Source organism: Ascaphus truei, chromosome 2 (assembly GCF_040206685.1).
Source record: "Ascaphus truei isolate aAscTru1 chromosome 2, aAscTru1.hap1, whole genome shotgun sequence".
Classification (NCBI taxonomy): Eukaryota; Metazoa; Chordata; class Amphibia; order Anura; family Ascaphidae; genus Ascaphus; species Ascaphus truei.
The window spans coordinates 409,327,376-409,351,822 of NC_134484.1; the positions used below are offsets into that span (position 1 = coordinate 409,327,376).

The 24,447-nt window shown below is 41.5% G+C and overlaps 1 protein-coding gene across 2 annotated transcripts in view; it reads left to right on the forward strand.

Moving 5' to 3' along the window:
* Positions 1–21,498, forward strand: part of ITGA8 (integrin subunit alpha 8) — a 191,623-nt gene extending 170,125 nt beyond the window's left edge. For both annotated transcript variants that reach the window (XM_075587420.1, XM_075587421.1), the window contains 2 exons: positions 12,348–12,470; positions 16,675–21,498. In XM_075587420.1, coding sequence (XP_075443535.1) covers positions 12,348–12,470; positions 16,675–16,761 — 210 coding nt within the window. In that variant the 3' untranslated portion in view covers positions 16,762–21,498. The remainder of the gene's footprint in view (positions 1–12,347; positions 12,471–16,674) is intronic.
* The last annotated feature ends 2,949 nt before the right edge of the window (positions 21,499–24,447 follow it).

Sequence of the window (24,447 nt, forward strand, 5' to 3'; positions counted from 1 at the left end):
ATTTCTCCCCATTCAATATGTGCATCAATACAATCTGCACACTGACAAGTGATTAGCTAAGCTGCAGATCGATCTGTTCTCCTGTAATCGATCGCTTGCTCCATGTTATTTAATTCAGTTCTTGCACAGCATTGTGGGCAATGTTGTTCTGGAATATGATTGACTGGGCAGTTACTGTACTAGATACAATTGGTGCGCTGCTAGAGAGAGGGCGGGGCTCAAGAGCCGGAGGCTATCAGAAGGGGAAGGGGGCTGTCACTTTGGAAATGCTTCCTACATTAGAAACATTAAAAATGTCTTTAAAACATTTTTTTTTTTTTGTAATGCTACAAGTATTTTCTTATGGTACAGAACTGATTTGTTTAAAAAAACACACGTGTAGGATATTGCTTGAACTGCTGCTTGATTGTCCTATATTTCTCATGTCCTGCATGTCCTATGTTTCTTATATCTGGCCTAACCTAAGTGTCACCTTTATTTGTCTGTGTGCAAGATGTCAAGAGGTATTCATGAGTTCAGGAACCTAAATTACAGGTCACACAGACCTACAGCACAGTATAAATTGCTGAAACCATGAGACTAATATTGGCGAAGTTGAATTTTAACATATAAATATTATTTAACAAAGTCTTTCATTTGCAAAACGGATCATACTTCTGCAGAACAACAATGGGACTTTCATTTGGGGAATTGTGTGCAGTTTTGTGAAGTAGTGTTGCATGTAACTGAGTGCATACAGTGCATTTTACTTGAAATGTGAAATGAAAACCTCATGTATTAATATTAACAGTTGAGTTTGCAAAAATGACATTTTGTTTACAGTATGCTATGTGTCACAAATAAACAATGTGACTGAATCATGGGACAACCACAGCAGTATGTTTACGGTCATGGGATTGCACTGTGTCAATAGAACAGTTGAAAGCACATTAACATCACTGATTTGGTGCACTACCATTCCTTTCATTGCATGACAAAGAGTACACATCTCTAATCCCAGTTATTAAAGCATGGTGAATTTGCTTACTTTGCACATACTGTATGACTTCTCATTATGTTTGTATTGCTATTATTATATCTGTTGCTGTTGTTGTCACTTCCATCCACTTTTAAGACCTTGATATTTAAATGTATGCATTTAATTGCTATTATTAGGTAATTATTCATTTGCAAGAACAAGAAATCGATATCAGACAAGCCGTTAGGATGCCTGGGACACAACATGTACTCAAGGTCATTAGAGGTTTTATCTCAAATCGGTTTCTTTTTGGTCAGTGGGTGAAGCTACCACTTTCAATTTTATTATTATTAATAATAATAATAATAATAATAATAACTTTATTTCATATGCAGTAGTGCTCAAAGCATTTCACAATTACAGTATAGTGTGCGGTACGCAGCACACTGGAAAAAAATTACAGACACAGTCCGTGCTGTGTACTTTTGTCACATTGGATGTTGCTCTGGACTTCTTTCGTTCTTGTTTTATACAATTAGCCACGCCCAGTAGCACTCCTTTTGACATATATATATATATATATTATATAGCCATGCATAATAATGGTATATTGCTTTCCTCTCTGTTGGCAGTAAGTCCTGGTAAGAACAGGTATGCCAGCAGTAGTTATGGAGGTTTTCTCTCATCCAATGGTGATGTGCCCTATGTATGGAGGGGAGTGGCTGTATGCTCTGAGTCCCTGGATAGTGACCTCAGGGATGCGCCTGCCTCCTGAAGTATATAAGGCACAACACAGTTAGTTACAGTGTGTTCTAGCAGTGTTGCAGCAGCTGGGGAAAGCTGTTAAGAAGTTGTATGAAGTTGTAGGAACACTTTGTGACCCTAGTGACGTAACTAGCGGTCCAGGTTGACCAATCAGCCTGTCTAAGCCACTCTGTGTCCAGGGACCTGGCGCAGAGAGGATCTCCCTAGGAGCAGGGGGAATCCCACTTCAATTCAGGAGGGCGTACCTGGCAAAGGGACAGCACGGAGCGATGTGCGGCTAGAGCCGGCAGCTGCATGGGGCAGTCTGCTACATCACCGTCTACAATAAAGATGACCTTGTTAACGATACCCCCACTGTGTGAGTGTGAAATTACTCAGCAGTGGATGGCACCACCAAGAAGGAGTTCCTCACCAGGACCATCTCCCTGCGGAAGCACAGATCCTGATGAGTTGGAGGCGCTGCACATGATGTAAGTTGAACTCGCACCCACTACCTCAGCTACCTGTTCTGTTGAAAATCCCCTACTAACATCAAGCGGGAGACTCAGAAGTTCTGTTGCCTACAGGTGCACCACAACACACACACTCCCACACGTAATGGGAGTTGGTTATTAAAATACCCGGACAATGTGAGATTGGGGGGGGGGGGAAACCCGTTACAATTGGAGGCGCTGCTGAGATACCTGTCAACAGGACAGGCTTTTGCTAGGCACACTAGGAAACAGGGAAAGTGTATGCTGCCACTTTGTGCTGCGTTGGGATGGAACCGCAGGGATACCCTGGGAACCTGAGAGGAGTTAGTGGGTCTGGAGAGGGGCTATAGCTGTTCGAGTCACCTTGAGGTTGCGCTAGGGGTAGGACGCCTGAAGGGATAGCCTGTTAACTAGGTCAGGATTCCAGGAGAGGGTCTGCACTAGGCTGACCAAGAGAGGTAGACGCCCAAGTACTGCATGGAAGCCCCAGAGTACTCTAGCCATTCCAGATCACTTACCGAAGGGAGCACAGACTGGGAGGAAGGAGATACAGCAGACACAGCAAGAGTGAGCCTAGCCTGAGGTAGTGCACACACAAGTTAGACATATGTTAGGTACACGAGGTGGTGCACAAGGCATGTTTATTGTACGGATGTGGTAGCTGCCCCGCAGAGCGGAGCTCCATGTACAATAACCCAGTATACCGTGAGCAAGAAGCGACCGTCGGAATGGAGGATCTGCAAAGAGCAGAAGGTCCAGGATGCCGGGAAGATGAAGGAGAACAAGCTACAGGAGAGACTCTTGTGTGTTTGTTATGGAATGGCGTGAAAGCCGTGGCTGCGCCGTGTTTGTCATGCCTATGTTCTCGGGATGATACCCCTGAGAATAGTGAGGACGACAGCCTTGCGAGATGGGAGGAACGAAATGGACTTTGTTACACACCAATTAACAAACAGCCAGACGCTACCTCAAATACAAAAAAGGACAGTGCTTACCAAAATGGCGGTTCCCGCGTTCCCGGGACACCGCGTGGGCCAGCTGCAGAAAGCCTTGCAACTCTGCAGTTTGCAAATTGTTGGCCAGGATTGGCGGCAACAAGGAAACTCCACCCAGTTGGGGAGTTTGGCGCGAAAGCTGGAGCCGCGCCCTCATGGACTATGACTCACTCAGCCCCTGTGCTGGGTCAGCCTACAAAGCGGCGAGACATCCCCCTAGTTTCAACCAGGGGGAGTGGTCTAAAGTTCCACCGGATGCTGATGGAGGAAGAGGGGGGAAGGACAGCTCAACCATCCCCTGCACTTCAGTTGCGAAGAGCCATTGATCACTACAGACCGCTAGGACGAGTGCTCCCGTTGGTGACCATGGCTGAACAAGTGGAGACAGTGGAACAGAGTCCCTTGATATCAACCCACCCCTACTCGGCTCCAGGAGGCTTCCTGATTATTCGAGTAGAAGGTGTGGAGACAGTGGTCTGTCTCTGCCTGCAGTGCAGACTGCCTGGTGGAGCCGTGGGCAGTGAGGCTCGATGCCCTCACTGTAGCCTGCAGTACATGTGGCCCATGACGACTTTTGTGCCAGTACAAACTGTAGGGATGAGACATCCTACTCCGACGTTGGCAGCGGAGCTTCCGGGTGCCTTGTGGAGGGAGAGTGCAGACCCCGCTGAGCAGGAACCCGGCCGGGTTCTCAATCAGGAGAGACCAAATCATCGTAGAGGTGACCGGAAAGGAGCCCATAGACGGTCCCCTACTGGAATACCCCGACCGAACTGTAAATTGGAGTCCTCGGATGAGGAGTGTGCCAGGCTGGCAGAGGCACAGGACTTGTTAGAGGAGTACCATGCTACTGGTATTCCGTGGTGAGATGCCATTCCTCGTGGTGTGGAGACACGGAGCCGAGTGTCTCCAGTGCCGTGACAACCCAATCGCCGGAGTCCCACTGCCGTGGTGACTAGCGGGTCGGAAGGAGGTCGATCCACCCCGACCCTGCGGAGCAGTAGGATAACCCCGTGCTCACCGCAGATCCCGGGAGTGGAGGTGAGCAAAGAGCGGAACCAGGGTCAAGCTGGACCGTGCAGCAAAAGGGCGTTGCCGGATATCCTCGTGGAGGAAGAGGTCTCGCTTGGGGACCCAACCCAAGATGGCGTCACAGCACGTGCGGATCCCGAATACAAGGGGGTCTTATTACCCCAAAAGGATCAGAAGGGTTAGATGATCCGGTGGAGTTAGATGAGCCCCTGTCATGGGTGTTGCCAGGGAAGGCTGGGCAAACTAAATTGACCAGGACTTGCCGAGCTGAACGGGCTATTGCAGCCAAGTATAAGAGGTCACATGGGCTCGAATACCCCTATGTCCCCGAACCTTTAATGAGGGAAATAGAAGAGAATCGAGAGAAGTGACTCCGAAATGATATTGAATATTACATAGTTAATAAGGGAGGAGCCATTAAAGGAGTTCAGGCTGAGCAGAGGGTCTCCCAACTCATGCGGGTCTGGAAGATAGGACGCAGCGTGTATATGCACAAGGTGGTATACTGTAATGAGCGGGGATTGCCACGAGAGTATAGTGTAACCGTTCATGATGCAGCGGGGCGGGAGGTGAAGAAACCAGATCCTCGGCACTACAATTAGGTCCGTAAATGAGTGGTCTGCCTTTTCTTTACTGCTTACTGCTGGTCAGTGAGTGGATGTTCTGTCATTATTATGAGGATGTGACAATGTTTAAATGCTAAGTTTGTGTGTTCGTTTTCAGTGTTTCCTGGAGCAAGGTACACCAAATTTAGGACCCAGCCGGGTGGGTGGGGATTCACCAGGGGGAGTATATAGCCATGCATAATAATGGTATATTGCTTTCCTCTCTGTTGGCAGTAAGTCCTGGTAAGAACAGGTATGCCAGCAGTAGTTATGGAGGTTTTCCCTCATCCAATGGTGATGTGCCCTATGTATGGAGGGGAGTGGCTGTATGCTCTGAGTCCCTGGATAGTGACCTCAGGGATGCGCCTGTCTCCTGAAGTATATAAGGCACAACACAGTTAGTTACAGTGTGTTCTAGCAGTGTTCCAGCAGCTGGGGAAAGTTGTTAAGAAGTTGTATGTCCTGCATAAGGGATTGTAGGAACACTTTGTGACCCTAGTGACTTAACTAGCGGTCCAGGTTGACCAATCAGCCTGTCTAAGCCACTCTGTGTCCAGGGACCTGGCGCAGAGAGGATCTCCCTAGGAGAAGGGGGAATCCCACTTCAATTCAGGAGGGCGTACCTGGCGAAGGGACAGCATGGAGCGATGTGCGGCTAGAGCCGGCAGCTGCATGGGGCAGTCTGCTACATCACCGTCTACAATAAAGATGACCTTGTTAACGATACCCCCACTGTGTGAGTGTGAAATTACTCAGCAGTGGATGGCACCACCAAGAAGGAGTTCCTCACCAGGACCATCTCCCTGATGAAGCACAGACCCTGATGAGGTGGAGGCGCTGCACATGATGTAAGTTGAACTCGCACCCACTACCTCAGCTACCTGTTCTGTTGAAAATCCCCTACTAACATCAAGCGGGAGACTCAGAAGTTCTGTTGCCTACAGGTGCACCACCACACACACACGTAATGGGAGTTGGTTATTAAAATACCCGGGCCAATGTGAGATTGGGGGGGGAAAACCCGTTACAATTATATATATATATATAGGGATATTTGGGGGGGGGGTTCTGAGAGCTTGCTGGGTATCTGTGTGTTTGTTAACTTTGTCCAGCTGGTCTCAGCTGTTTTTGAGGTTAGTGGCTCCTCACACCCAGGGTTTAAAGCTCGCCCCTCCCCACTGTCCAAGTAAGCAGGTTTTCTGTTTGTTAACACAGTCCATGCTGAGCCTGAGGCACAGGGAGATAAAGTGACGTGCCCAAGGTCACATAGAGCTGTCACCAGGAATTCAACCATGTTTCCCTGATTCAAACGCAGTGTTATTGTTTACAGATTCAGTGTCTTAATTCACTGAGACACCCCTTCTGGTTTGCTCTGTTTGATATATCTTGCCCTGTTGAAGGTGGTCCCTGAGATATTTAACTGGGTTTAATATAGATTGGTTGCACATTTGTGAGAGAAAAAAAATAGCAAATCAGGCAAGTATTTGTACTTCTACGTCCTATTGTAACGTTTAACGTTTTCTATGATAACCAAATGTACTGAAAGGTTTTTAAGATTTATTTTTCTCTTTGTGAAATCTAATACAATATGTACAGACATTGTCAATTCTCCTTTGTGAAGTAATTAGGAGGGATAATCACCCAAGCTGCTAAAAGTCGAGAACAATAATTATGTGATAGGATAATACATTGCATAGGGCCCATTGGAAAGAAAAACTTGTATGCATAGAGGGCGCTGTAACATGCGGAGTGAACGTGTGTCTTCCTAGAAGCTCTCTTGCTCTGTGCCTCTTGTTTCTGTCTGGTCTACATCTATAGTTGCTGGTTCCTGCTAGTCAGAATCAGTCTGTAACACGTTGTGGTGGCTACGTGTTCCTGAAGTAAAGAGTTGTATGTTATAGCTGCCTCCTTGTGACTGAACACAGTCATCCCACACAAATACCCAGGAAACAGATTCATTTCCCCCTCTTTTTCTAACATCCACTTTTCATTTTGAGACCATTTTTTAAATCATTTTACAAAATTAAATGAGCGATTTGGCAGCCATTTAAAACACAACTTGTGTGCACATTTCAATGAAAAATGTAGATTTCAAATAATGACTATTTTTTTTAATTAGTGTAGTTCCTTTTTTATTTTTAATTTTTTTTTAATTTTTTTTTTTACAAATCTCAGACACCTTTGTAGTGATCACATGAACCGAACAGTGTGTTGTCTCCTGGGCACTTGTGTTTGACACATTGCAGGTCAGGTAGACAGATCGTTGGGAGGAGATGGGACCAGAGTTGCCATCTTCAACTGATGGCCAAACCGCAGGAAAAAAAAATCCCTTACTTGGCGACGTGCTGGGGCAGCGTCTCCCGGCATCCTCCTGCAACTCCCCCTCCAACTGCAGTGAACATGGCGGCACGGCGTCAAATGATGTTGCAATGGGATCCCGTAGTATCCCATTGCCATGGCAACGCGGCATCATTTGACGCCGCGCAGTGATGTTCACTGCAGTTGGAGGGGGAATTGCACAAGAATACCGGAGAATGACGGAGACGCCACCGCAGCACGCCACACCCCACCGCCGCCACCCAGAGATTGACGGGCTAAATCCGTAGCACATAGGTAAGTACCCGAAACCCGGAGTCTCAAACCCAGAGAGGTGGCAACCCTGGCTGGGACTGACCTGGCAGTGTTGGTACACCTTGACTCCAATAACAAAGTTAAAGAAAGATGGAGTATTCTTTGCTTAAGGCAAGGACCTCCAAGGTAGTATTTTCAGAAATACTATCAGTGCCATCCGCTTCTCCAGGGAGACAGTTGGAGCTTAGAAAGGTTCATGCATGTCTAAGAAAGTGTAGGAAGGAGGATTTTTTTTTTTTTTTAGAGTACTCTGAGTCCTTCTCTGAGAGGTGCCATCTTTATAGTAGTGATGGATTACACCCCAATGAAGATTCCGTATAAGGAGGGAGGATGTTAGAAAGGTTAGGGGAGATTTTAAATTAGGAAGGAGGGGGAAGGACAAGCAAGAGGTAATGGACTAGACAGAATAGATAGGAATTGATAAATAGCAAGGGGTCATGGAGATGTGGTGGGAGGAAGTGGGAGTTTAGCAAGCACCCATATGAAATACAGAAAATACTTGTAAACTTTTAAAGACTAAATTCAATGGGAGTAGAAAGGCAGGAGCGGAGAAGATAACAATAGTACAGGCTGGTAAAAACCTTAAATGCATGCTTACAAATGCAAGAAGCCTGACCAATAAAATGGGGTGCTTGACATAATAGCTAGAACAGAGCAATATGATATCATAGGCATTATTGAAACATGGTGTGATAACTCATGACTGGCCAGTTCATTTAGAGGGTTTTCCCCTTTTTCGGCAGGATAGAGCACATAGAAAAGGTGTAGAGTATGTTTATATGTTAAACCGGATTTAAAACATTAAAGGAAGGTGTTTTTGAAGGGATTGATGAAAATGTATAAACTTTGTGGATTAAAATTAGCAGTGGAGGTAAAAGTAAAAAAAAAATGTTTGTGAGGATATGCTATAAACCACCAAATATCTGTGAGATTGAGGAAACTAAAATACTTCTGCAAATGGAGAAGGCATCAAAACTAGGTCATCTTTTCATAATGGGTGATTTTAATTATTCAGACATAGACTGGAGCAATGAGATTAGCATTACAACTAAAGTTATCAGGTCTTTGGAAGTGCAAAAAGGTAATTACATGACTCAAATTATTGAGGCACCAACCAGGAGAGGGGCATTACTAGATTGGGTAATATTAAACAATGTAGAATTAATAACACATATTCAAGTCAGGGAACATTTGGGAAAAAGTAATCATAAGATGGTCTAATTTGACATAAATTATTAAAAGCCATATGTTATGGGTGCAACAAAGATTTGACATTATAGAAAGGCATATTTTATAGAAGATAAACGGTCAATCTTTAAAACATTGTTAGATAAGTAAACTTATCAGTGCATATCATTGCATGATAAATATAAGAGAAACAAGTCTAAACCAATGTGGCTAAATAAACAGGTAGGAGAGGAAATGGAAAAGAGGAGACAGGCATTTAGAGTGTTAAAGTCAGAAGGGACAGATCAGAAGTATAAGGAATGTAACAAAAATTGCAAATGGGCAATCAAATTAGCAAAAATTGAAAATGAAAAAATATTGCATTAGAAAGTAAGATCAACCCTATAAAGTTCTTCAAGTACCTTAATAGCAAAAAGATTAGAAAATAGAGAGAATAGAGGACAATTTCAGCGTGAGATGGGTAGGCAAATTAGTTTGAGATAAGGAAACGGTGGAGGTATTAAATCAATTATTTGCTACCGTTTTTACCAGGGAGGAGAATTGCAAAAAATATAACAAGCAGCCACCACCTCTATACTGCACCGACACACTTTATTCGAGCAAATACCCGGTATGTACCTGGCAGATACCTGGAATGCGCCGCTCCTCACCTCTGACAAGCCCCGTTGCATTTGCCTTCCCAGCCTGGGTTCATGCCTGGCTGATGGGCGGCTGATCTGTTAAATGATAATGATTAGGATTTAATAGGCTGCAATGCTTCGCGTGTCTACCAGATGGCATAAATTCATGAATTGTAATGCAGTATATATATATATGTACTGTGCAGTATTGCAGCCAACGGGAATAAAATGCTTCAATCCCTGCCGGAAAATACCTCAATGCACTCGGGCAGAAAACAGTCACAAACCTCAATACACCCGGGTATACCCGAATTCGTGGGACTAGCCGAGCTCGAATAAAGTGTGTCGCCAGTGTATTAATAAACAATTGGTTGACCGAGGAAGAAGTGCACTGGCGGATTGATAAAATTAAAGTAAATAAAGTACCTAGCCCCGATGGCATGCACCCAAGGATCCTCAAGGAGCTAAGTTCAGTTTTAGCCAATCCATTATGTTTAGTACTCAAGGACTCCATTTCCACAGGCTCTGTACCACAAGATTGGTATAAAGCAGATGTGGTGCCTATATTTGAAAAGGGAGCTACAGTAGATCACAACCGGGGAATTACAGACCTGAAAGCCTGACATCAATCGTGGGGAAGCTACTTGAAGGTGTAGTATGGGATAATATTCAGGCTTACCTAATAGATAACACAATTATTAGTAATAGTCAGCATGGATTTATGAAGGATACTGTAGGTTTTGCCAAACTTACCTTATTCGTTTTTTGAGGAGGTAAGTAGGAATTTAGACCAGGGTAATGCAGTTGATGTGGGCTACTTAGATTTTGCAATGGTTATTGTACAAAATAAAGGAAATTGTCTCAGTAAAAATATTTGCACCTGGATTGAAAACTGGTTGAAGGATAGACAACAGAAAGTTGTCCTAAATGGAAACAATTTAGGTTGTGCTAAAGTTGTAAGTGGAGTAGCTCAAGGATCGGTACTGGGACCCTTCTTTTGAACTTATTTTTAACTTATTTATTAATGACCTCGAGATTGGCATAGAGAGTATAGTCTCCATCTTTGCTGATGACACTAAATTGTCTAAGGTAGTAAAATAAGAGCAGGGTGAAATTTCTCTCCAGAAGCACTTGGATAAACTGGAAACTTGGGCAGGTAAATGTCAGATGAGGTTTAATACAGATAAATGTAAGGTGATGCATTTGGGAAGCAAGAATAAACAGGCGAATTACAAAATAAATGCGGCAAAATTAGGTCAATCCTTGATGGAGTAGGATTTAGTACTTGTAGACATCAGGCTTAGCAATAGTGCCCAATGTCAGGCAGTAGCGGCAAAGGTAAATAAGATCTTATCTTGCATTAAACAGGGTATGGATGGGAGGGAAGAAAGCATAATTATGCCACTGGATAAAGCATTAGTAAGACTACACCTTGAATATGGAGCACAGTTTTGGGCACCAGTCCGTAAAAAAGACATTATGGAACTAGAAAAGGTGCAGAGAAGAGCCACGAAATTAATAAAGATGATGGAAAGTCTAATTTATGAGGAAAGACTAGCTAAATTAGATTTCTTTACATTAGAAAAGAGGCGTAGAAGAGGGGAATTGATAACTTTATACAAACATATTCAGGGTCAATACAAGGAGCTTAAAAAAGAACTATTCATCCCAAAGGCAGTACAAACAACACAAGGTCACTCCCTAAATTTGGAGGAAAGGAGATTTCACCAGCAACAAAGAAAATGGTTCTTTACAGTAAGGGCAGTAAAAAGAAGGTTGAACATCTTTTTAGAAATTAAAAGTATACAGGGATATACCAAATAAGCAAACATGGGAAGGATGTTGATCCAGGGAGAAATATAATTTGTCAAAATTTGGAGTCAGGAAAGAATGATTTTTTTTCCCTTATGAGACATCATTAGATGATATTTCACTGGGGTTTTTGTTTGCCTTCCTTATGGGTCAATATACTGTAAATACAAATAGAGGATAAGTATCTGTCGTCTACATTTAACATAGCTTGAACTCGATGGACATATATCTTTTTTCAACCTCATCTACTAGGTAACTATGCAACTGTATCCTAGAAGTATTATTTTTTTAAGTTAGCCAGTAAACATGATCGGCTTAAACATAAAAGGGACTGGTTTCTAATAGCTACTTTCCCCCATTACTTTAACCTATTATATACTCTTATTCAGTTGACTATCATCCCATTAGATTATGACTATAGCAGCAGAGCATTGGTCAGTTCTGATATGTAAGAATTGCCAAACACAGTTGTTGCCTCCACCAGATGGAAGTCGCTTTTAGCTGTGCTGTAGCTAGCCTCAATTGTACCATAAATAGCATATCACATTGATTTTAAGATTGACGTTTAAAAAAAATTATGCTACTTAACCTTGTCAGGGCTGGAGGGGTTAAAAATTAGCTTCAGTGAGTCACAAATTGTTCTAATATATCATACATTGACGTTTTGTTTTAGAGTGTAGAAATTAGAGATGATTTAGTGCCTTCATTGTAAACATTTGTATAATTCTGCATGAAGTATGTTTATACAAAGACACAGTAGTATAAAAACAAAGGACCATCTATATTATTTATTACTGCAGCCACATGGGAACTTTATCTTGCTGTTTTAGGCATTGTTTCAACATTACAACAATTCTAGTCACAGGGCAAATGTACATTTTTGTTGAAGTACTCTAAAATCTATGTTAAACTTTAGAGCCATCAGATATGAAAGATTTAAGGTTTCCCAAAGATCTGCAAATACATTTATGAAATATTCTAATGTTTTGACCATTAGATAAGTTTATGTCCATTTTTAAAATACATTTAAAGATGTGTGCGTGCTTGAGGTTTTCAACCATTCTCTAGATTCTTGTATAGATTACAGATTTTAGTAGAAAAGTTGTTTATTAAATATGTTTTGGGCAAGTTTACAAAGCCTAGCAACTCCTACTATTTTCCTGTTTAAGTTAGCTAAGTGAGAGTGAAAACAGACTATCTTTGATATGTGTGGTATGCAAATTGTGCAGTCTTGTATCTTATGTGACTGTATTTTTGTATTGTTTCAGATCAAAACATCAGTCATTTGGGCCACACCAAATGTTTCTTTCGCTATCCCTCTATGGGTCATCATATTAGCTATACTTCTTGGGCTACTGGTCCTGGCTATTCTGACGCTGGTTATGTGGAAGGTACGTTTTCTATCATCACGTAAAATGGTATGCAGTAAACAAAATAACGAGAAAATGCTTTAATTAGGAGAAAATATTTTGATATATTTTGTAATAATAATATTAGCATGTACTTGTGTAGCGCTGCTAGTTTTACGTAGCACTTTACAGAGACATTTTGCAGGCACAGGTCCCTGCCCCGTGGAGCTTACAAACTATGTTTTTGTTTTTGGTGCCTGAGGCACAGGGAGATATAGTGACTTACCCAAGGTCACAAGGAGCTGGAATTGAACCACTCCTTCCATACCATTGTTATATAGACTTAGAGGTTAATTCTCACTCTGTTAGAGTGCTAATTTATGTTAATTCTCACCATTTCAGGCAGATTCTGATCCCAGTATTCAGCTCTAAAATTATAAGCAAAGCTCAGAGAACTATCAAAGTGTTTAGTTCATGCAGAACAATTTCCAACCAGAATTCTGTTTTGAGAGGACAACTTAACACTCCACATCAATTCTCCCTAAAATTCTAGGTTCTAATAATTATAACATAACTGCTAATGAGCAAGGAAATTGTGAATATCTTCAAGGCAATAGCAAGGTCCCTAAATGTATGGTGCGCATTACCCCAGACTTCCAGGGAGACAGTGGCCACATTGGCTAGTAGCCTGGCTACTCCACCCTGTGTGGTAGGGACTGCCCGCCTCTGAAGCTGGATGCCCCTAGTCTTCCTGGAGGCTGCCAAGGCTTAGTGCTCCAGGTAAGGCCTAGGTCCCACTGCATCCGACAGCGCGAATGTGAATGGCAACTTCAGCTAATATAACCAGGTCTGACCTGATGGACTAGTGAGCAGTTGGGGGAATGTTTGAGAGGCCCTGTGGAGACTTTGTTGGTGACTCTCATTGACGAGGGTTGTGGATCCGGGAGTTTGTGGGTCCGGGAGGAGACGGGGGTGATTCAAGGGGGCAGATAGATTGGGTGCTGTAAAGTTGTCCCCACCTTCGCTCCCCCCCCCCCCCCGTGTGTTAAAGCAGCAATCCTACCCGTTTTGACTATGGATTTTATTACAGCATTGAATCCGGAAAGTCTTCTGGAGCTGAACTGTGCTATTTTTAGCTGTGGGAACCCCTGGTATCTGAGATATTTACCAGTTTAGTTACAGATGTCCCTTCCTGGACGTGAAAAGCTGGTGCCCGCAGTTATCCAATAGGAAGCCGCGACATCCTCCCCCCCGATGACGTCGTGGCTCCTTATTGTCCTGCTGGACCCGCAAGATTTGGTAACCCGCTTTGATTTCCCTAAAAGGAGCTGAAACACTGAAATCTAAACCGGTACTAAGTATCTCTGTGGGGTTCCTGGAGCTAAAAACGTTTCCGCTCCTGAGGCCTCCCTCCCCTGTCACGAATGCTTGAATATATTTCATTTTAAAAAACGTTAGAGGATTGCCACTTTAATAAAAGTCACAAGAATAATTCTCCAGAACAGTCCCTACATCATTGTCTGTCTGTCTGTCCGCCAGAATCAGACTGAATATGATCCGTTTTTATTTAAACAATTCAAAGACTCTGTTGTGTGTATAAAATGGCACTGATGCCATATTTGTGTGCATTACATTATGAAATATGGCATTCTTTACTTAAAATAATAACCTAGTATAGTATACAAGTATCCAGGGATTTAAATGGAAAAGAAAATGATGAATTTACAAGATTATAGGAACATAAAAATGTAGACAACACACTGCCAAAACTCTTGGGTAAAAATCTGTTACATCCATCAGATGCAAGAGAAAACAAAAGTTGACCTTTTGGAACGTGCTATTATTGTAGAAACAGGTACACAGGAGGCATGCATTTCTGCATTTCTTTGATTTTTTTGTAGTTATATTTTCCATTGTTAGTTGTATTTTTGTATGCTGGTTAGTTTCCTCTCCATTAATCCCAGCCATGTGGTTCTTGTTTGTTGCATCTGTTTAGTGCATGTTTTTTCCCCTTATTATTATATTCTTATTTGTATGGACTCTGAAACATATGTGCACATATTTACTAAGCTGTGCTATCCCAAAAAGACAAATACCCAATTTTAGTGAGCTCAAAACCCAAATCCATTTCTTTACATAGTTGCATAGTACAGTAGGTTCGGTTAAAAAAGACATTAGTCTATCGAGTTTAATGCTGGTCTATCTATATACATAATAGTTACAACTGGAGTTCCACTGGGAAACTGACATTGAATATAGAATGGTAAACAAAGAAACCCCAATTCACATCCAATGGCTGGTCATTCCGACAGAGCAGCCAGACCAAACAAAATGGAAGTCTCCTACACTTCTGTTTCCACCCTCTGGAAAACCTCTGGTGGAGCGATCACACGACCCGGCACTATAAAGGTTCATATAATTTTGCAGAAAGGCAGGGTTTTGTTCTAGGAGTTGTGGATTGGAATTTTTTGGTGGGGCAATTTAAGCTCACTTTGTTGTAATTCCTCTGGATAATGAGGTTAGATAGGGAGGTACAGTAGAACACAGAAGCACATTTTCTGACTCATTTTGCAGCTTGGAGTCACTTATTGTTCCATAGCGCACAATCATTTTTACATAACTTCCTACATATCCTTTTTTTGTGAGAAAAAAAAAACCTTGTTGGGGATTGGCCATTTGATTGTGTCCTGTGAGTCTCTCCCTCCCCTAAAATATTCCTATTAAAGTTTATAACCAAACATTTAAAGGAGCATTCTAAGAGACATTATGCTTTTAAAAAATAAAAATAAATATATATCTATATATATAGGATTGAAACTGGGTCCACGAAGCTCTGGGGACCCCCTGATTTCCGAGATACCTCTGTAGATTCTGCTGATATCTCTATGCAGTTTAAGGCTCCTGCGTCACGTTGGCCAATAGGAAGACACAAGGGATGATGTTGCTGCTTCCTATTGGCCCACTGGATACTGGCTGGACCTTTAAACCACCATATTGTGAAGCCAGCCAGGGCTCCAATGGCAGCACCTACAGAAGTAATTGTATCAGGAAGCAAGGGGTCCCCGGAGCTGAAATCAATGCGGTTCAGCTTTGGAGACTCCCTGCTTCAAACCAGTTTTGCAGATTTATAACAGTGTATTTTTTTGAATACACAACTTCTGTTGCTATTGTGACTTGCATAAATATCTGTGGGCGTTGTATCAAAGCCTTTTGACTACAAAACTATAGCAATAAAATAGTACCAGATTTACCAAGAGAACAAATGCCATTGAAAGTGATCTTTTTTTTCCCTTTGATAAGTCTGGTGCTATATTTGCCCATGTGTTCCAGTCCGGAAACGTCAATACGCAACCGTACGAAATTAGAATATTTATGAAGCCAAATTCTGCTAAATCACTTATAGTGCTATATGACCGCAACTTTGTAGCAAGACTGGAACAAAGAGTGCTCTGTTCATCTTGTGTCTCAGCATCAATGTAGTACTGCACGGCGCTCTTGTTTTGCTCCTGCATTTCTGCTTGCTATTTGCATAGTAGAAAGAGGAGTTAAGGAGAGTTTACATTATGCACATATTGTAATAGCAAGTATCACAAATAAAAAAGATGTTGGTGCACGTAGGACAACCAAGTGCCAGGAGACCCTATAGCTGGGCATAGTAACAAAAATAAATAGTCCACAGCTCCAATGTTGCAAAAAGTACAAAAGACTTCGTTTTTTACCAGCAATGTCACTGAAATAAACTGTTACAGTTTATTTCAGTGACATTACTGGTAATAAACGAAGTCTTTTGTACTTTTTGCAACATTGGAGCTGTGGATTATTTCTTTTTTGTTATAGCAAGTATCAAATTCTACATCCGTCTACATTACATTTTAAGGTTACTATCAGGGAAAATTCTTCCAGATCTGAGGTGGTATAAACATCACACCCTCCACCAAATGCAGGAGACTATTTGTTACATTTTATGCGGATGGGACCAGCCATGGTGCAGTGTCTCTAAATAAACATTTCTGTAACTTTTACATACCGCCCAGGAATGATAGAAATGGAAAATTGCGTGTGGTAATTAAGTAATAGATTTAAATACATATGTGTAACTATCTCTCTCTCTCTCTCTCTCTCTCTCTCTCTCTCTCTCTCTCTCTCTATATATATATATATATATATATATATATATATATATATATATATATATATATATATGTGTATATATTTTTTAAATTATTATTATTTTATTTTTTTGCAGTGCGGCTTCTTTGATAGAGCAAGACCTCCACAGGATGACATAGCTGATGATACACAACAATTGACGAACAAGACTGCTGAAGCATGAAAAGCGAGAAAATTCAGTACTTTTGGAGGGAAGATCGTACAAGATAAAGGGTTATTTTTCTACAAAGGAGTCTTCTTGAATGTACCTGCATCATGATACTGATATGAGTTTGAGCTATGCTGTCCAACTACATGATGATAATTAATAGAAGAACTTTTTCACTGCCTTAGAAAAGCTTTCTACAACATCACAGAAAGAGTTTTTACTTGAATCCTTCCAGTTTTTATGGATGCCTTGGAATATGCATGATGTGTGTGTATTTTAAAGATAGTTTGTGGGTGTAATTCACTTTCAGGAAAACATGAGGAGGTGCCTACATTACTGTAATACTGGGATTGTACAAGTCTATGAACACTACGGTATAATGAAGAATTTGGAGACATCTCCCTAAGGAAAAAGAACACTAAGGGCTCTGGGAGAGAAGCAACGCATTGCTGAAAATGTCTCTGACAGCCAATTTGGAAAACAATGGTCAAAGCATTGAGTACTTTGTAAATGAAGCACAAACGCATATTTCTTCCATCACATCTTCAAAATTTCAAACAACAATAGTATTATTGTACTATGGAGTCATACGGCTGTAGTATTGTACATGTTTATTTAATAGTACCATTATGTCACTAAACACGTGTGCTATAAGAAGAGAGTGGAACGTTCTTATACATTTCTAATTACTGACTCATAAATCCATTTGGTTAATGGCCCCCAGGTTTTCTGATTGGTAGCTGTATGCAGACAATAAGGCTACCGACAGAAACAGTCTATATATAACCTTTGATGAACGCCTTATACTGTAATTGTACGCCCTTTACATGTATAGCACCTATAAGTAACGGCGTTGGAATAGTTTATGCACCACTACCACAGGAGTGATTTGTACAATACAGTAACTAAACAATGTTAAGAAATAAAGAGCCTTACTGTGTGCCCTAAACTGTAATTGCATTGCAACTGGCGATGTTTTCCTACCACTACGTATGTTTTGATGGGTTTGTTCCTTATAACCATGTTGTGTGGAATAATTTAAAGAAAGCTGTGTTGTTTTTTGATCGGTACAGTAGATTGTCCAGGTGGGTGTTAATCTCCTGAATTGGATATCACACAGCATACTGGAACTGTACCAACAATTATTGCTAGCGCAATCAATTGTACAATTATCAGAAGTATAAAATAACTATGGTCCTGTCTCATCTGTAGATTTAACACCAAGTTCATAAAAAATATTTTCTTTGTTATAGTTAATGTCATTTAAGTTTCAAATTAATTCATTACCTCTATCTGAATTCTTTATTTGTCACATAAAACATAAAATATCTTAATAGGGAAAAGTGAGGATATGACGTTTCCGTGCAATACATGATGGATCTAAGACATGTTTACACTGGCATTGGTTGCACTCTCTTTTGTATTTGTATGTTCTAATTCAAATGGAAAAATAAGGAGATGCAAGTAAAAACTTCGGGTTCAAGCACATTGTTATAACAATTTCAGCTTTAACCACAGTCCATACATATTTGGTGAGATCTCAGTTTAGAAACGATTCCAAAATCTCTTTTATCCAAAGAAATTGTCTCATGAGGTCATGGTTAGATTCTGGGAAAGTATTACTCTGGAGTACAAGGTAACCTTATTCACAGATTGTATTTGCAATATACAGTAACATCTTACTAGAAACACACTAATCAAATGAATGTGTTTTCCAGCTTGACCACCTCTGCTTTCCAGCTTCTTAAGACAGTGAATAGACGACATACAGCCATCCTATGAACAGTGTGGACCGTTCTTTGAGTCATTCATCTGCAAATTACATTTCTGTTACAAGGGTTTTGGGAGGTGCTTGACAGCTGCATTATAGCATATGCAATATTTAAATTAATTCATCAATCATTCTCTTCAATAATAGAATAAAAGAGCAAATCAAAGGACATTTTCATGGTTTTTAGTATGCTGACCTCACTTGCTGGTTTCTTCAAACACAAGCGAATTATATTGAGTCACTTATTGTAAAGTGTACCGGAGTTATCGCATGTACTGTAGTAAAGCCCTTGAAATTGCATACAAACTACCAAAGGGAGGTTTTCTGAGTGCCTGCTTTATTCAATCGGATTAATGCATTAGGATGCTTAGAGAGTTTGTCCATTTCTAATACATTTTTAAGGGTTCCCCAAAAATATGAATGTTTGTGTACCCCAATTTAAATGTTCTTCTCTGTGTGAGGGATCCTCATTGAAACACATAGGGAGAAATGTAGCAAACAAATGTTGGAACAAAAGGTGGGTGGGGGATATTAACCTTGCATCTAACATACAGTAGTAGTGAAGTTGCTCTGCTGCCATGTTTGCTACTTGTGCATCGTACTGCAATTTGGGGGAGTGTGAAGAGGAGGAGACATGCGATGCACATATAATAATAAGATGATCACATTTTGCATCTCTGTGTGCTATTTGTTTTTCTTTGTGCCACCAAATTATCTCGGTTGCAAAACTGGGCTAAAACTAGTGCAACAAACAACATCATATTGTTAAAAGAAAAGGGATTACATTGAAAACAATTAGTTTTTTTTTTTTAGCTGGCGCAATTCTCTTATACTGGGTTTGCATAAGAGCAAACATGTTCCTGCATTGATACATCGTGCACAAAGCCTTCTGTAGTGTGTGAAGGCAGGTCCCTCTTCTGTTGTATCAACTGGGTGTGCGTGCCATAGTAAAATGTTTCTGTGTATGTAATGTGTTGCAGCAATGCTATTTCATTTTGTTTGTCATTAAAGGAAGGTAATATTACCTGTGCACATGTGTTATAAGTCTTGAGCTCAATATCAATGTAAACTGTAGTGTTAACCATACTGGTATCGCGTGTACTACCTGAACCTCTGAGCAGATGCACAGTGCCCCAACCACTGGGGACTCCTGATTCCTGAGAGAGAATTGGTTTTGTCCACCAAGCAAGAACACTTAGGGCGCGCTCATAGTCCTTGCTACAGCGACCGCGATGGTGTGATGTCATCCGTCGCCGTTGTAGCAGCAATTTTTGCTTATAGTGTTAGAGACAAGAGACGACGACTGGGGGGCGCAGTGGGGGCGAGGTCATGAGTGGTTCACCCTTATTGGCTGAACCGTTCATGTGGCTGATGACGTCACGCTGTGGTCGCTGAAAAAATCAATTTTCATTGACTTTCAGCGATCGCGACCAAGCCAATACATTTAATTTGACGCGATGCGACGTTGCATCGCCAGGACTATAAGCGCGGCCTTATCCGGTGGACACAACATGGCAGAGTGGTCTGGCTCACTCCAGCCGCCGAGTGAAACCTACAACGTGATCAGTAGATGGTGTTGCAACTTTCTATTGGTGACCCTGCTGTCATATTTGTCATTTTGTTTGTGTTACTCACTGATACAAAATAACCCAAATATTTCAGGAAGTGAGGGGTCCCCACAGGGCAAGGAGCCACCGATCAGCTCAGAGGGGATCACCTGTTCAGGTGCATAAAAATAATCTGGGGGCTGCTGCTTTAAATCTTTGTAATCCACAAAGAGATTCATATTGATAGGACTAGCAGTCAAAGAAGTGAAAACAGACAGCTAAAGTGGCCCAATGCAACTCTAAATCCTGGGGGTTTGTGACTATTACACTGGGTGCTGTCCTTTCAGGTCAATCTTATTCTGGGGAAGTAATGGGCTCTGAAAAGTGACATGCAACATTATTAGGTTCATGTCTGTGTCTGTAAACTCATTATATATAGTTTAACCTTTCCCTGCCAGAGGTTCCTGCTCACACGGGCTGCTCATGTTTAGGGAACACGTGTGAAACACGGATGCGCTTTTAACTGTTTTTGTCCTTACTAAATTCTGTACAGTGTTGGAAGGTTATTTGTCAGGGTTTACACCCTCCTTATGGGTATTGTATTTCATTTGTAAAAACAAATTACATATCTTTAGACCAACAAAGTGAACTAGCAATAAGTCAGCAAAGAGTAACGTTGATATATTTAAAAAAAAAAATATTGCGTATTAATGCTTTACATTTGTACTGAATAAACTCATCATTTTAGAGGGTGTACTACGGGAAATAAATGAAGATTTCCTACCTTACCTACTTAGTTCATCTGTCCTAAGGCCAGGCATATTTATGCTTCCCTGGTCTAAAGTCTCTGTGGCCAAACAAGGTTTTGCTTGGGTTTAGTGTATTAATTACAATTACATGGTTACAAATAAAATGCATATTTATTAATAAAATATGAATCACTCTTTATATAGAAATACCTACACAAATTACACATGCCTTTTAGATTTTAAATGATGCAGCTTACAATTGCAAACGGCCCAAAAATATAAGAAACAGCTGGTTAAATTTGCAATAGATAATGTGTATGGGTTTAATCTGGAGCCAGGCATATCCAGTGTTTGGGTATAAAAGGTCCAAACGTTTGCTATGCATCCCTGGTTCAAATTAATTAAAAAAAAAAAAAAAACACCATGGTCCATAACATGCCTGTTGATAGAAGAGGTTCAAAAGATGTTTTTTATAGGAAAGATGAAAAAGGAGCACAAAGTATAAAACCACAAGCCAAATATTTCAGCATCCAATGAGAACTGTGAACACATAATTCCATTGCTGTGTTATGCCTGTGTTTAAGCTGTCATGTCTCTCATTTTTACGTTTAAGTGCAATTTTACATATCTGAAAACAATGTAAATGTCTACCTTTTGAACTAATAAAACACCAGATGTGACTGCATCATTTCAATGCATGGGATTATTCACAAGCTCCCCACGCTTTTTCAACACTGCAAGACATACAACACCAAAGTATCGTAAAAGCACAATCTTTTTCATCTGTCCTTTTACACACCATTGTTTAAGACTTGGCAGTCACTTCCTATTCACGTGTCATGATGAGTTTGATTTGTGGGCCACTAGTTTGTAACATGTAATGGCCTTATAGTAAATATTATTTGAAAGGCCATTTGGGACCTTTGAGAAAATTATAAACAGTCCAGGAAGATGAAAAGGAGGTAGAATCGCACTGCCTGTTGTATTGTAGGTAGTACTAGGCTTATAACCGTGACTTCATTCTGTAAAGCTATCTGCCTGCGATGGTGCCTTTTGGAATTGTTTGTGAGAGCACTTTGTTATTTATGAGTGTTGGATAATATCCACATTACAGATGTAGTTTTAGCCAAGTGCCCCTCGACAATAAAAAAAAATCCTGGATTAATCTTGTGGCGGCGCCATGATGTGCTACAGCAGGAATGTATTTAATATTTAGTTTAGTCACTATAATGTTCATTTGTAATATGTGCAATATGGCATTTTAGGGACATTTTTTGATTACTGCCAGACAAGTTCAGGGCTTATATGGGAATCTTGCAGATATTAAAACAACATAACAACTAGCTTAAAGCTGCAGTTCAGTCTATATCCTGCATGTGTGTTTTTTTTAATAAATCAGTTCTGTAGTAAGAAAAAATACTTTTAGCATTTTCGGTTTTTAAAAAACAACTTTGAAAGACCAATTTTCTTGTATTCTATTTTAACAAGCATTTGCTAAGGCACTGCCCCTTCATGGCCTGTCACAAACCCAGGCACACCCCTTTGTCAGCACTGCCCTCCCTCTCTCTAAACGTGCACTAGCATCTGGTCACATGATCTTGGTCACATGATCTTCCTCATACAGTAGTACATTCAAGGAAGCTGGAGAAAAGGGATCAGCCATGCATAGCAGCTCGGATAGGCGATTTCAAACTTATTACAGTGTTTATTCCATTCATTGCACGTGTATATAATGTAAAATTGTAATAATTCCATTTATAGCAAACGTGTATATGTGAATATTATTTAGATGTATATGTATGTTACTGAAATGTGGAGTGAGTGTGTAGGTAAATACACACAATACACTTCCACTGCATATATATATATATATATATATATATATATATATATATATATATATATATATATATATATATTATATATATATATATATATATATATATATATTATATATATATATATATATATATATATATATATATATATATATATATTATATATATTATATATGTATGTATATGTGAAGTTATGTGAGTAAAAAAGTGACAAAAACCCTCCATAGCAAGGCAAATAGCAAATGGGAAATATTACTGTATGCTCATTTGTATGTATATATATATTTATATACACACACACTTCAAATACGGATAGTGATTCACGTAAATGATATATATATTCACTTTCTGGGAGTATAAGAGTGACTGTCCTGTTGTTCCTTTTTTTGTATCCATCATTGAATGGTATGCACCCTCTCTTTACGTTTATTTTATACTAGCTGAGAGACCCGGCGTTGCCCGGGATGTAATGTTCCCGCTCCTCTCTCTCTCCTCACCCCTCCCCCTCTCTCTGTTTGTCCCCCATTCACATCAATCCAGTTCCCCCCCTCCCTCCTTTACAGCTTCATGCAGTGTGTGTGCGTCAGTCATTGTGTGTGCGTCAGTCAGTCAGTGTGTGTGCGCGCGCGTCAGTGAGTCTGACGCAGAAACACAAACACACACACAGACTGACTGACGCACACACACACACAGTCAGTGTGTGCGTGTGTGTGTGCCTCAGTCAGTCAGTGTGTGCGTGCGGCAGTCAGTCAGTCATTCAGTCAGTGTGTGGGTGTGGGGGTGTGCGCGCGCGCGCGTCAGTAAGTGTGTGTGTGTCAGTCAGTGTGTGTGTGTGTGTCAGTCAGTGTGTGTCAGTCAGTGTGTGTGTGTCAGTGTGTGTGTGTGTCAGTGTGTGTGTGTGTGTGTCAGTGTCAGTGTGTGTGTGTGTCAGTGTATGTGTGTGTGTGTACCATTCATTGTGTGTGTGTGCGCGCGCGCGTCAGTCTGTGTGTGTGCGCGCGTGGGTGTGGGGGTGTGCGCGCGTGCGTCAGTCAGTGTGTGTGTGTGTGTGTTTGTTTGTGTCAGTGTGTGTGTGTGTGTGTGTCAGTGTGTGTGTGTGTGTGTCAGTGTGTGTGTGTGTGTGTGTGTGTGTGTGTGTGTGTGCAGCAGTCAGTGTGTGTGTGTGCAGCAGTCAGTGGGTGTGTGTGCAGCAGTCAGTGTGTGTGTGTGTGTGTGCGCGCGTCAGTCTGTGTATGTGTGCGTGTGGCTGTGAGGGGTTGTGTGCATGCGGCTGTGAGGGGTTGTGTGCGTGCGTCAGTATGTATGTGTGTGTGTCAGTCAGTGCGTCAATCAGTCAGTGTGTGTGTGTGTGTGTGTGCGTGCGTCAGTCAGTCAGTGCGTGCGTCAGTCAGTCAGTGTGTGTGTGCGTCAGTGTGTGTGCGTGCGTCAGTCAGGGTGTGTGCGTGCGTCAGTCAGGGTGTGTGCGTGCGGCTGTCAGTGTGTGTACGTGTGGCTGTCAGGGTTTGTGTGCGTGCGCCAGTCAGGGTTTGTGTGCGTGCGCCAGTCAGGGTTTGTGTGCGTACGCCAGTCAGGGTGTGTGTGCGTGCATCAGTCAGGGTGTGTGCGTGCGTCAGTCAGGGTCTGTGCGTGCGTCACTCAGGGTGTGTGCGTGCGTCAGTCAGGGTGTGTGCGTGCGTCAGTCAGGGTGTGTGCGTGCGTCAGTCAGGGTGTGTGCGTGCGTCAGTCAGGGTGTGTGAGTGCGTCAGTCAGGGTGTGTGCGTGCGTCAATCAAAGGGCAGGCGTGGGGGGGGGGGGTG